The 13,465-nt window shown below is 41.2% G+C and overlaps 1 protein-coding gene across 2 annotated transcripts in view; it reads left to right on the plus strand.

Moving 5' to 3' along the window:
- Positions 1-13,465, plus strand: part of pag1 (phosphoprotein membrane anchor with glycosphingolipid microdomains 1) — a 56,690-nt gene that overhangs the window by 30,240 nt on the left and 12,985 nt on the right. For both annotated transcript variants that reach the window (XM_020652356.3, XM_020652357.3), the window contains 3 exons: positions 6,384-6,419; positions 8,516-8,747; positions 10,149-10,206. In XM_020652356.3, the coding sequence (XP_020508012.1) occupies positions 8,560-8,747; positions 10,149-10,206 (246 nt within the window). In that variant the 5' untranslated portion in view covers positions 6,384-6,419; positions 8,516-8,559. The remainder of the gene's footprint in view (positions 1-6,383; positions 6,420-8,515; positions 8,748-10,148; positions 10,207-13,465) is intronic.

Genomic DNA, 13,465 nt, shown 5'->3' on the forward strand with positions numbered 1-13,465 from the left:
GAACTGAAATCGCAAGGCTTTAAGTGTTCTTTTTGTAGAGTGTGTTAGCGCCTTGCACAGTCACACACTGTTGAACTCACAGAATCAAGTCCACGAGATTTGAATGCAGAGCAATGGCCTCGGGCATGGGGAAAAACAGCTACAAAAGATTAGATAAAATAAATGAAATGGGGGGAAAAAGCTTACCAGAAGTGAAAATAAATTATGCTGAATGATTTCCAGAAAGATTTTACCATCCTCCATTTGTGAAAATACAGTGAAATTCAGAGCTTTCTTATTTATGATACAGTCTCAGTGAGTCGTAATCATCCGATTAGAATATAGTAGTTTCAGGCTCGGTTATGTTTCTCTTCACACCAAAACATCTGCAGGCTTTTAAAAAAACAAGAAAAACATCAGAGTCACTAACTTCCTCGAGAAGGGAGAAGAGGACAGGAAATGTCTCTTTCAGATAGGGCAAAGTGACATTAACTTCAGGCAGGCTCACACACGTGTTTACACTAACCATCCACATAACCACGCAGCCTGGAATGAATCTGCAAGGTCACTCAGAACACACAACTGTTTAGAGAGGGGATCTTTTATGGTGAAGACTTAAGACACATGTTGCTGTTTCTGTGGCCTCGCAGCTGGGAGGGAAATCGAGGGGAAAAGAAAATGAAACCAGATACTTCTGTTTACCATAAAACGACCCAGATATACAAGATGTTTTCATTGCACAAATGAAATGAAACTACCAACATATGTGAAAATGCTCTGCATGGTGGAGGAATGAAAGAAAAGATGCTCGGTGTATCTTGTTAAATCTCCAGGGAGTGAAACGTTTATCTGCTTGGGGAAGACGCTTCATATCTCGTTTACACGTCCCCAGTGGGAGATCGATGTAAAGTCCACTCTGAGCAGATATAGCGGCTCTGTCTGTGTACAGATGAATATGAAACACGCATATCTGTAATATGAGTAAGGGGAGCAGAGGGCTTGATAAATTATGCAGTTTCAATTTCCCCTGATAAGGGAAGATAAATCAATTTCTCATGCTAACACCATTAACCCTAAGGATGGGACCGTGTTGCTATGGCAACACAAATGATGTCCCTTGGTTTGAAGCACCTGTTTTCATGCTTGTACAAGCTTGCTGGCACACATGCAGAGACGGACACTGATTAGTAAATTAGACTGTATGACACTGACTAGAATTTAAATATAATATAAATTCACAGACACGCCTTCTGGCCACGCTCGTCAGTTATGAACTAACGCCGTTGATTAATTATTTGCCAAACTGCATTTGATTCAACACATATTCCATTATTATGCAAATGTTTTGTGTGCATTTTAATGCACTTGATTGCAATGTCTCAGGCAGGGTATGATCCCTGTTGCACCGCAGCCTGTTAGGAGATGATTTTCATTGACACTCCCATGGGGCATGTGTGCGTGTGTGCGAGTGTGTGTGACTGCATCTATACACGCCTATACTTATAGCGTCATTTCAATTTGTTTCTTTTCGTGTCATTATGGTCTCCATCATTCTCAAGAATCCCCCCCTCTCTCTTTCTCTCCTTCTTTGTCTTTCTTCTTCTTCATCTTCTGCTCTCTCGCCCCCTGGCAGCAGCCCACCATCCTCCATCTCCCCTTCCCCCAATCCTCCCGTCCCCCACCATCCAAATGGCCCCGAGGTCAGGACACAAGATGGTCATTGGTCTGTGTTTTATGTGGTGCATTCTTGTTCATTGTTTTTCTTTTGAAAAGATAATTGGAAAACCCCCAAAAGCCCTTTGAAAGGAAAATGTGTGGATTCAATTTGATTATATATTTTACATCTTTACATCTTTATTTACATAGCTATCTCTGCAGGTTTAGAATTGTCTTACTTTTTATTCTTTTTTGCATTTCATGAGTTTGCGTATAACTTCTTGTATTTGCCCCAACCACTTGAGCTGATTGGCATGCCATTGATTCCTTTTGCCAAACACAAATGTCAATAAAGGAGCCCCCCCCCCCCCCCCCCCCTGCAGAATTATGTCAAATGTAAGATATGTTTACCCCAAATGTGCATTGTTTTTTCTGCACGGTTCTGTTTTAACAGCCTACAGAGATCAGAGAAAATGAGTTGAAATAGCACTTTTGCATACAGTGCATCTGTAACAATAGTTCACAATGCATTTCCCTAAACAGTGCAAAAATGAAGTCTCTGTGGAAAAACCAAAACTCTCTCATTGTTTGAAAAAAAAAAACTCCAGTCATCACTTCTCTTCTTCTTTTGTAATTCTCCAAATGCAACTTTGATATTCCTGCTGGGCTGCCTCAATTTGCATGACTTCTCCAAGAAAGTTGAGTTTTCTTTTTCTCTCTCTCTTCTAAAAACTGGATTATTTATTATTGTGGAAATGCCTCAGGCAGTCCTCTGAGAAGCTTCCCGGGGCTCATATCTCAGCAGCCATGCAGCTGTAAACCTTCCCTGCCTGTGTGCAACCAGAGGACCCTGCAGAGGGAGGGTGTCACATCTACAGAAACTACAGCACGGCTTTGCTGGTGGATGTTTTTTTTTTTTTTTTTTTTTTTAAATCTTTCTGATTTATCTTCTGCTGCTATCCAACAGCTTGTCCAACAGATGAACTCCACACACACACACACACACACACACACACACACACACACACACACACACACACACACACACGCACACACACTTGCCTTATTTTCTTTTGCGATGAAGGTTATGCTTTGATGGAGCTTGTGGTTCGACTCAGGTCTCTGTAAGTGTGTGTGTGCAGCTGTGTGAGGCCAGAAATTGGATTTGTGCCTGTAATTCCCAAAACACATTCCTATTCAAATGGCTTTTCCAGTCAGTTATTTTCTGTGGCATGAAACAGAAAACAGACACCCTGATTGTCTCTCCTCCGAAGCTTCTGTTTTCTTTCATTATAGCCTGAAATAAGGAGAGTGACAGCATGAGGGAGTACAGTTGTAGCCCTTGGCCCTATCACATGGCGGTGGCCTGTTAGTTTTCCACACTAAAAAGATCCCAAAGCTTTTATGGCTGCAATTTATCAAGATTTGAGGAAAGAATGTGTCCTCAGAGGGAAGAACAGACACATTAGTCTTATTGTATTTTAGAACACAGCAGTGGAATATGTCAGAAATGCTATCTTGGGCTGGAAGTGTGTTTATATTGAACAGGTTGTTCATCTGAGTTAAGATGATGATTTACTTAAATTCATCAAATGTGGCAGACTCAGGCTACAGGGAAAACAGGAATGAGAGGGGATGGAAGAATATGCCTCAGATTAACTTTAAAGTTTTGGTGTGATATTTTTACTCAGTGAACTTTTTAGTTAAATTTAGGGAATACCTCCTGCTGGTCCAAGCTGTTGATGCTGTGAGCTGAAATAAAGCTGGTGTTTAAACAGAGCCCTGACTCAGATCAAGCCACACAACACTCCACTAACCAATTAGCAAAAGTGTCATGCGCTGCACTCTGACCTCCGGCTCTTCTGCCTACTCCTTTTCCATGACGAGAGAGTTACACATGAGCAATCACCATGATACTGATTAAAACTTTTTCATTTACTCAGGCTTACCTACCCCTGGGCAGTAGATGCTCTGGATTCTGCCATGTTGCCTAATAATTGGTTAGCAGTAAGAGTTGTTTTCTGTAAATGTGCAAATGGGGAATTTGCGGCAGACATTTGAGTTTGAATATCAACAGTCTTTTTTTTCTTCAGCTAATGTATAACCCACATTTATTTTTTTAAAGGCAAGGCTAACACATGTACAATTATAGAATAAAAACAGCAAATACAGTTTCAGGTGGACACTAAATGTCCTTCAAGTTTCCTTTATCCGGGTAAGAGCAGCGTACAAAACGGCAATTGGCGCGTTTCAGCGCTCGGCCTTCATCAGCGTGTTGACAGACTTTAGTGTGCTGACTTTTCTGTCTCAATTATAGAATTATTCAACAGTCATTACGGCCATGAATGGCTATGATGGTAAAAATTAAAATGCGGACATGCAAAGTTAACTATATTAAGGTTTGCTAATGATAGTTTACCTTAGCTAACTTAAGCTACTGATAAAACCAGACCAAGTCAGCCTGTCGCTATAGAATAGAATAAAATAGAATGACTTTATTGATCCCAAACTGGGAAATTGTGGCGTTACAGCAGCAGGTTGTCCAAACACACAATATATACAGCAAATAAACACAATATAATATTAAATACAAAGTAAATAAGCGCTAAAAATATCAAAACTAAGAATGAGAATGTATATACAACCAGGATTAACTAAACATTACTAGTCTTGAATATGAAAAGATATGAAAATATTAAATACAACTGTATAAATAGTGATTTGGATTAAGCATGGAAGCAATTTTTTTTTTTTTTTTTACTTTCCTTTGTATGATCAAGATTTTGTTTTTTTCTTCTTTCTTTCTTTTTGACTACTTGTAAATATCAGTCAGTTCTAATACTATCAAACTTAGTCATTGTTGTTACTGGTTACAGCTTTACAGTTTTTTTGACATGTCATTATTAATTTATCAAAGTTTTTTTCAGTGTCCTTGTCAATTTGTTTAATTAATAATACATCTAGAAAGGCAACCATCTGGTCAGATGGATCAGCCCTGACAAAACGATTCAATGGTGTTTTTACATCAGCGTTTGCACACGCTCATTCAATCAGAGCAGACCATGATTCAGCTTTTAATGATACAGTGATCCCTGGTGGTTTTACCTTTATATGAATATGACACCCTTTATGTATACTTAACAGTGTCATATACTTCTAAATTAGAGTGAATGATTAAGGTAAATGACTTCATAGATACACAAATGCACATAAGCTTGAGTCACGATGCTCTGCTAAGTTGACTCTTAAAGTCGGTTCTTTTCATCTTGAAACAGCATCTTTACAAAAGAGACAAGTATCTCAGACCCGGTGTCGATTTTCTTTTTGGCAGAATATTTGAAGTCTAGCACTTCATTCTTAAGGTTATTTCACTTCATCATGTTAATCATCACCCTGTACATATGCAACAGGTGTAAAGACACTTATCATCACACACACTCAAAACAAACACATACCTTAACACACACCTGCTGCTGCTTCGTTATCCTCTACAGCATTCAAAACATTTTTGTGATTCCTTTCTTTCTCTCTTACACTATCAACAGCATTGATGGGAAGAAGGGGGATGTTGCCATGGTGACACAGCGCTGTTGCAGCCAGTAATTATTCTGGTTTAAGTGCCAGCAGAGGCGTGCACACACACACACACACACAGGCTCACACACAGACAAGCTGGCACACAGCAGCAGCAGATAGTGACACCTGGACACAAGCCTGGCAGACAAACCATATAAGGAAATTTATCAGGGATTGGTGATGCTAAGGGTGGAAGAATGCACACATTTTGACCACATTTTTGACTCAACATTGGTCGGACAGGTTCATAATCACAAGGGGTAGTTTTATACAGAATTTGTATTTAACTACATGTACAACCTGTGTAAGTGAATAAATAACTGAAGCCTGGGGGAATGTGTTAATATGTTAAGAAGTGTGGAGCGAGTGTGGAGAAGTGTGTCAAAGGAGAGTGTGTGTTGTGTGTTCTAGACAGCCTGTTGCCCAATATGTATTTGATATGGGTATTTAAAACCACAAACACACTCCCAAATCTCTCTCTCTCTGTCTCTCTCTCTCCCTCTCTCTCTCTCTCTCTCTCTCTCTCTCTCTCTCTCTCTCTCCATCGCTCTCTCTCTCTCCCTCCCTCTCTCTCTCTCCATCTCTCTCTCCCTCCCTCTCTCTCTCTCTCTCCCTCCCTCCCTCTCTCTCTCTCTCTCTCTCTCTCTCTCTCTCTCTCTCTCTCTCTCTCCATCTCTCACTCTCCCTCTCTCCCTCTCTCCCTCTCTCTCTCTCCATCTCCCTCTCTCCATCTCTCACTCTCTCACTCTCTCACTCTCCCTCTCTCTCTCTCCCTCCCTCTCTCTCTCCCTCCCTCTCTCTCTCTCTCTCTCCATCTCTCCATCTCTCACTCTCTCTCTCTCTCTCTCATTCCATCTCTCTCTCTCCATCTCTCTCTCTCTCCCTCTCTCTCTCTCCATCTCTCTCTCCCTCCCTCTCTCTCTCTCTCCATCTCTCTCTCTCTCTCTCTCTCTCTCTCTCCATCTCTCACTCTCACTCACTCTCTCTCTCTCTCTCTCTCTCTCTCTCTCTCTCTCTCTCTCTCTCTCTCTCTCTCCCAGCCATAGATTCATCATCCACACACACAGACTCAGCATCATCGTCCACCCTCCAGGATAATATTCAGCTCAGTGCTTTCCTTCCACATTGCAGTAATCCCCCCTTCTCGTTTTTTTTTATCTGCTCTCTTCCAGGCAAGGCTGAGCTGACTAATCATCCAAGGTGTCAAGGTAAGGTTGTGTTTGCCTCTCACTAGCCACACACACTGATAGCAACATGAACCCCTGTGTATTTTTCATCAGCGGGGAAACTCAACCGGCGTTTCAACAAAAACAGGAATTCCTCAGTGTCCTTTGAAGAAGTTAAAATTGGCTTCTGCGGCTCCTTCTGACTCCCTGCAAAACATCCCCTCGCTGCTAGAAGACGAGGAGAGCGTCCCCCTGTTCCCACACTCCCTCCTCACATTAGCATATAGGCAGAGAAACAGAATGGAGTTTTTCACCGGCTTCAGAAAACACACATTCTAATCTGGGCACATTTCCACATACAAGTTGCTTCAAACATTAGAGAAGAAGAGACAGAGTAAGATGGATGATCGCCTTTAGATTCCTGCCAAAGTTGTTCCAATATTCCTGTAGAGAAAATCCCTCTGAGACTGCTTTAAATGCTTTGTTTCCAAGTCCAATTCCCCCCCCCCCCCCCCCATCCCATAGAAATGTACTAAACACAAGATTTCATATAAATAAAACTTAGTGAAGCTGCCACTTGCAACTACTGTTTTCAATCAGCAAAGAAGAGCATTGTGCTGCTAGCTTTGAGTGTTACGTTGAAAGTAAAATACCAGCATTCAGGGTCTTTACATCGCACATGATGCAACTCTCTAACACCATTACTCATTAGCCCTCCAATTCAAATCTTCTTCTCCATAACCTTAGCCAGCTAGCTAGCAACTTCTGTTTCAAAATGGCAAAGAGCTGTGTGTGTTGCTAACCTAGAGTTTAGTGTTAGCACGATGTAGGAAATGTTTTCAAATCAAAGCTTTTAGGATTAATTTAGACATTTTAAGTTAAGATAATTCTTAACTGGTGAAACTTTAAAATAAAGTAGTTTTCAAGGATCTCCTTCAGCTTTTTTGCTAACGCATGATGACGGGAGACCACGTGAAGCTAACGTTAGCTCAAATTGTTAAGTGTTCTCTGCCAGGCCATGCAAGAATGATATCACTCAAACGTGTATCACATCCTTACAGGGATAGAAGTATAGCCTCTAAAGCTTTTAATACAATAAAAACATTAATATTTCACTGTCGTATTAGTATCGCAGGGACGCTCAGTATCTGCATGTAATCAAGCCTAGTTAGGCTTCCTGGATAGCTATAAGCAAGAAAATAAATTCTGCATAGGAATTAATCTGTGGCTTGATACTGTTTGCCTTCCATTTCTTTCAAACAAATGTCCTCGCCTGCGTACACAATGCAATACAAACCCGCCACTGCACATTTTATTTGTTCAGAATTTTCTTGGGGCTCAGACTAGCTCATCCCTGCCACCCCCCCACCCCTGGCTGTGAGTCACCCCGCAACACCACACAGCGCCATAAATCAGCCGTGATAACATCAGGGGCTTCATCAGTTCAGAGAAAGCAAACTTTGGCTGTCAGAGGGAGACGTGATGAGGTTACTTATGCTGCACACAGAGCCCAGACAGTCACTAAGTTGTGTAGACTGGGGGGCCACTGCAGCAGACTCACGGTCTCTACTGCAGTCTGACTCTGACATGGACCGCCATCTGCTGGCTGTTTGCAGAACATAAATGTGTGAATCATTTTAACCCCCCCTTTTTAAAAAAAGAATTATACATTTAAGGGAGTTAAACTATGAAGGACATTATAGGGCCTGCATTCAAGTAGGATTTTAGACTGTTAAACACATTGGATGTTTTTCTAAGGATATCAAAGGTTTTTCACTGCCTGGTAGTTACTGTTTCATATCAGAATCTGCACCATTTTCAAGTAAATTCAGTTTGTTTGCTTGACAAATGGAGCACAGTTTGAAAAACTGGGCAGCTTTATCCGTTAGTAAATTGAATTTATCCTCAAACAAGAATAACTATTTAGAGAGGGGAAAATATGTAAATCATTCCCCTGCATATTGAATCTCATTTTAAGTATTATTATAGTGGTTTTTCGACACGGCCCATTTGCTCGAGGCTATTAGTGTGTAATTTAAAAAAGAAAATAATTGCTGGTAAATGGTTTCATTTTCTTTGAGTCTTCAAAAGAAATGAAGACAACACATTAAATGTAGCTGTTTTTCTGTTTTCTCCAGGTGGTACCTATCCGATGTCCTCTCCGCCCACAGTGTGATGCGTCATGGCTCCGGTGCTGAGTGGAGTGTGGTGGGGGCCGGAGGCAGGTGTCCTTGGGTCAGGGGCGGCAGCTGCTACTGGTGTGGCGTCGTGGCTTGGCAGTGGGCAGCTGGTCCTGGCCATCACCCTTAGCACCCTCACTGCCGTGCTGCTGCTCTCTGTATTGCTGCTGCTGTGTGCGAGCTGCAAGGGGTGAGCCATCACACACATACTAACCAGCACAGTTCTGACCTTTACATGATTACTTTTGAAGGAAACATTCATGTTTTGAGACATACCAGGAAAGTTGAGAGTTGTGTTACAATAACAAATTCCTCATTTTAAAAATAACCCACATCCCGCTGACAAATAACTGAGCAGACTCTACTCTCCCTGGAAATGCTGGTTGTAAATTTGAGAGTTAGAAAATAGCACAAATACCTTGGAGGATTGTCTTGGCTAAAGAAGTAATGGGTGTGGCAACAATGTGGAATGGTTGTGTTATGTTGAAAATAAAGAATGTCCTCAGGGATACCATGGTTTTAAAGGAACAACTATAAATGAGTCTGTGTGCTAGCCTCAGGGCTTTGCAGTATTGTAATAGTTTTCACATAAACACCCTCTAGTGGTAAAAGAGCAAACAATAATTTAATTATAATTAAACTGACTGATTACAGATCCCGGTTACTGTAAATTAAAATACATTTGTAAAAGCACAGCAAGGAGTAAAACCAATTGAAACACTAAGAGTACTAGTTAATGCCAACCTGTTGTATTTGTTACTGAGAGTGAAAAAAGCAAAAAAGTAACCAGAAACCAGAAACCAGAAACCAGGAGACAATCATGAATCATTGAGATTTCAAACCAAATACAATTTGTTTAAAAATCTGTCTTGTTTTCAAAGAAGGATTTAAACAGCCTGCTCGTTTCTATTAAGTTAAGAGCTACAACAATGACTCAAATGCAGGCTTGCACTTATTGAGGGGGGAGAAGGATGTTGTTTTCCCCCGAGGATTTACTGAATGCTGACTGCACAATTTGCAAAATTATAACTACCTGCTTTTCCCTGTGGTACGTAATAATACACCTTCTCCTTCTCTCTCTCTGTCTCTCTCCTTCTCTCTCTCCTCTCTCCCTCTCCTCTCTCTCTCCTTCTCTCTCTCTCTCTCTCTCCTCTCTCCTCTCTCCCTCTCCTCTCTCTCTCCTTCTCTCCTTCTCTCTCTCTCTCTCCTCTCTCTCTCTCTCTCTCTCCTTCTCTCTCTCCTCTCTCCTCTCTCCCTCTCCTCTCTCTCTCCTTCTCTCTCTCTCCTCTCTCCTCTCTCCCTCTCCTCTCTCTCCTTCTCTCTCTCTCTCTCTCTCTCCTCTCTCCCTCCTCTCTCCCTCTCCTCTCTCTCTCCTTCTCTCCTTCTCTCTCTCCTTCTCTCTCTCCTCTCTCCTCTCTCCCTCTCCTCTCTCTCTCCTTCTCTCTCTCTCTCCTCTCTCCCCTCTCCTCTCTCTCTCCTTCTCTCTCTCTCCTCTCTCCTCTCTCCTCTCTCCCTCTCCTCTCTCCCTCTCCTCTCTCTCTCCTTCTCTCATTCTCTCCCTCTCTCTCTCTCTCTCTCTCTCTCTTTGTAGGCAGAAGAAGGCAGCCAGTGCACATCCAGCAGGAGACCATGAGAACCTCATGAATGGAGTGAGTAGCACTTCGAAGTTTTTCTTTCAATAGCACAAGCATGACCTTCAGATGAGTAGAAATAGTTCAACATGATGAGAATTACACTCCCAACACCAGTTTGCACCAGATATGCGTAAGCTAGCATAGCCAAGTTTGAACGAGACTTCTAATTTTAGGAAACAATTTACACACTGCTAACCTTTAAGGTGTTGCACCAGCTGAGATCATTTCAACAACTTAAATCTTATACATTGCTCCTGGTAGGTGTTAAGTCCTCTGTAAATGGATAACTTGGAGGAGTAGGAGTAGCTGAGCTTTTTACCAGCTGTTTGGCGTCAGCAGTGCGTTCTCAGCAATAGACAACATTCATTAGAAATGTTTTTATTTATTAATTTTCATCATAAGCAGAGAGAATTTCATCCGTCCATTAGTAGAGAACGGTTAAATTACCTTTAGTTGTAATTGACAATTTCACCACTCGATGTCACTGTTTTACACTAGATGTGGATTAAGAATGTAGGCTTTTGTTGTCACCTTAGCTTAGCATAACGCTTTTTTTGTATTTAACATACCTTTTTGTTTGTTGTTTGTGAATTAACAGCAGTCAACAGAAGTTATTTTCAGCCATTAGACTGATTAAAGACGATCAGAAAGGAGAGGAGACACTGTAACGTGAAGAAAACTGCTTTTCACTGATTGGTCACATGAAGTTAAAATGTAATTTCTGCAGGAATATTTCGGTTAGTCTGGACGTTACGCTCTACTATTATAGATAAACCTTACGTCTCTGTGGTGCAACCAAACAATGACACAACTTAAGTTACATACTAACAAGTTTCACCACTATGTTAACTGTTGACTCTGCTCACAAAACTTAAGAGAGAAATTAAACATAGCGTGTGCAACAGGCCACTGGTTGTGTTAGGAGACTGCAGGCTTTGCTCTGTGCTAGGTTACAAAATCTGCCCACAAACACCTCTATAAATGTTACTAGTTGACACATGTTTTATGAAGACAGGAAATCAGATGTAGAACAACTCTCTGTGGTTTTATCTGAGGTCATAGCTGAAACTAGTTCTCAGCCAGGTGCACTTAGAAAATCCTAATGGTGTACTACTGATTTTAGGGATGTTGAAGGCAAGTGGAGAACCTTCAAGCAGCTTTAGTGAAGAAGTTTTAACTTTTTAGATTGCGATAAGGTTTTTTTTTTTTAGATTTATTTTTGGGCTTTTTGTGCCTTTAATGGAGAGATAGGACAGTGGAAGACCACAGCCTCCATACATGGGGCATGCACACTAACCACTGTGCCACCAGCGCCCCAGATTGCTATAAGGTTTAAAAAAATGTTTCGTGTGTTTTTGATGTATTTCTGTGTGAATATGTGTGGTCTCTGATGTGAGCCAAACAGCTGTGTTTTTGAATATGCTCGCCGCTGTATTAGCCAAATGAGTCACTTTGTGTGTATCAACATTCACATATTTAACACACTCATGCATACATGCACATTAGCTCTCTGAAGCGGTAACACACAAATGCAAACCATGGTGTTTCATAAGGTCACTCATTGCATCATTGGAAGGTCAAGAAACTCGTGAAAACCTACCAAGATCTTTCTTTAAATAAAAGTATCCACATTGTGTTGTTGATGGAGGCGAGACACACGCAAACACTTACTCACTCACTTGCGGTCCTCATTAGCCCCAGCGTGTATGAGTGACATGTCTGTAATCAGGCTGTGTGTAACCACTTGTACATGAGGCTGTGGATGGAGCTCCTACATTGGCTGCACGCCCTGAAAAACAACTCACACACTCATGTTGACTCACATCTTGATATTCACCCTGATATTCAATGACACACAAACCCGCTGACATTTCCCTCTAACCCACATCCATTAAAGTGACACAGATACATACACAAACAAATCGGAGTTGCACACAGATGACTGACTGCCTCAAGTTGTAATTAATCCTGAGTCAACCTGCTATCCTCTTATCATGTAATTACAACATTTTAGCATGAATTCCCTTTTATTCAGTCATTCAAAAAAAGTAATTGCCAATTTTTAAAGCAGAAATAAAATCCAAATGGTTTTTCATCACGCTCTGTGACTTCATCCATTGTAATATTCAGGCTGAGATGTGTGTGTATTTGTGTAAATAGGGGTTGAGTGAGTTGACAGACAGGTGGGCGGACCCACTGACATTCTGTCCTGACCATCATGTTATGGAAAAAAGATAGTTACCAACTCCCATAATAGGGATGCTTCAATAGCCGAGCAACATAAAAGTGCTTTCACAGCATCAGTGTCATCCACTCACTCTCTCATCCTGTCCCTCCCTCTGCAGCTGTGTGTGTGTGTGTGTGTGTGTGTGTGTGTGTGTGTGTGTGTGTGTGTGTGTGTGTGTGTGTGTGTGTGTGTGTGTGTGTGTGTGTGTGTGTGTGTGTGTGTGTGTGTGTGTGTGTGTGTGTGTGTGTGTGTGTGTGTGTGTGTGTGTGTGTGTGTGTCGTCCGCTGAGCCTTTTTTTTTTTTTTTCTCTGAATTGATATCTTCACTGTAACCAGCAATTTACAGGGTGGTCGAATACTTTCAGATGAGGCCCCTTGAAATGAGGCCGACTGTCCCAGTGTGATGGGTTAAATACTCTTCTTAATCTTCACAGCAGACTGTGTTGGTTCTCCTTACTCGTCATCTGTGTGTAGCAGTCAGTCAGTCTTCTCTGTAGCAGTGTTTGACAACCAAACAAACTCCCATGTTTGCATTGTTAAAATTGTTCACATTAGCTTGTGATTCTCTGGATTTCGATTTATTTAAAGAGCAGAACAAATGTTTTTTTTCTGTTTTGGATTCTGAACATATTTACATATATATGTAGAGGCTCATTGATTGTACTGTTTTGCTTATATCCAGCATTAAACACACACTTTAGCATGACACTGAAGAAAGATGAAGACCGTTTTTACATAACGTGGGACCCAATCTTTAATTCATAATGCTACACAGATCTGAAAGTATCAACGACTCGACCACGATTCAAATGTGGAATAAAATGAGGAAATATGGAGCTTGAAGAATGCTCAAAAATAGCTTTCTTCTTCTCATGTCGGCTTGGTCAAGGAAATAAAACAACAAAAGAGCATAATGAGAAACATTTTGGGTCATAAAATAGTTAAAAGATTACATCATAGGAACATATAGTTATGAGAGTAATTGACCACTAGGTGGGGTTATGGAGCTTCAGATACACAACCAGTCAGCTCACACACAGGAAAAACA

The sequence above is a fragment of the Labrus bergylta genome, chromosome 19, assembly GCF_963930695.1.
Source record: "Labrus bergylta chromosome 19, fLabBer1.1, whole genome shotgun sequence".
NCBI classification, from domain to species: Eukaryota; Metazoa; Chordata; class Actinopteri; order Labriformes; family Labridae; genus Labrus; species Labrus bergylta.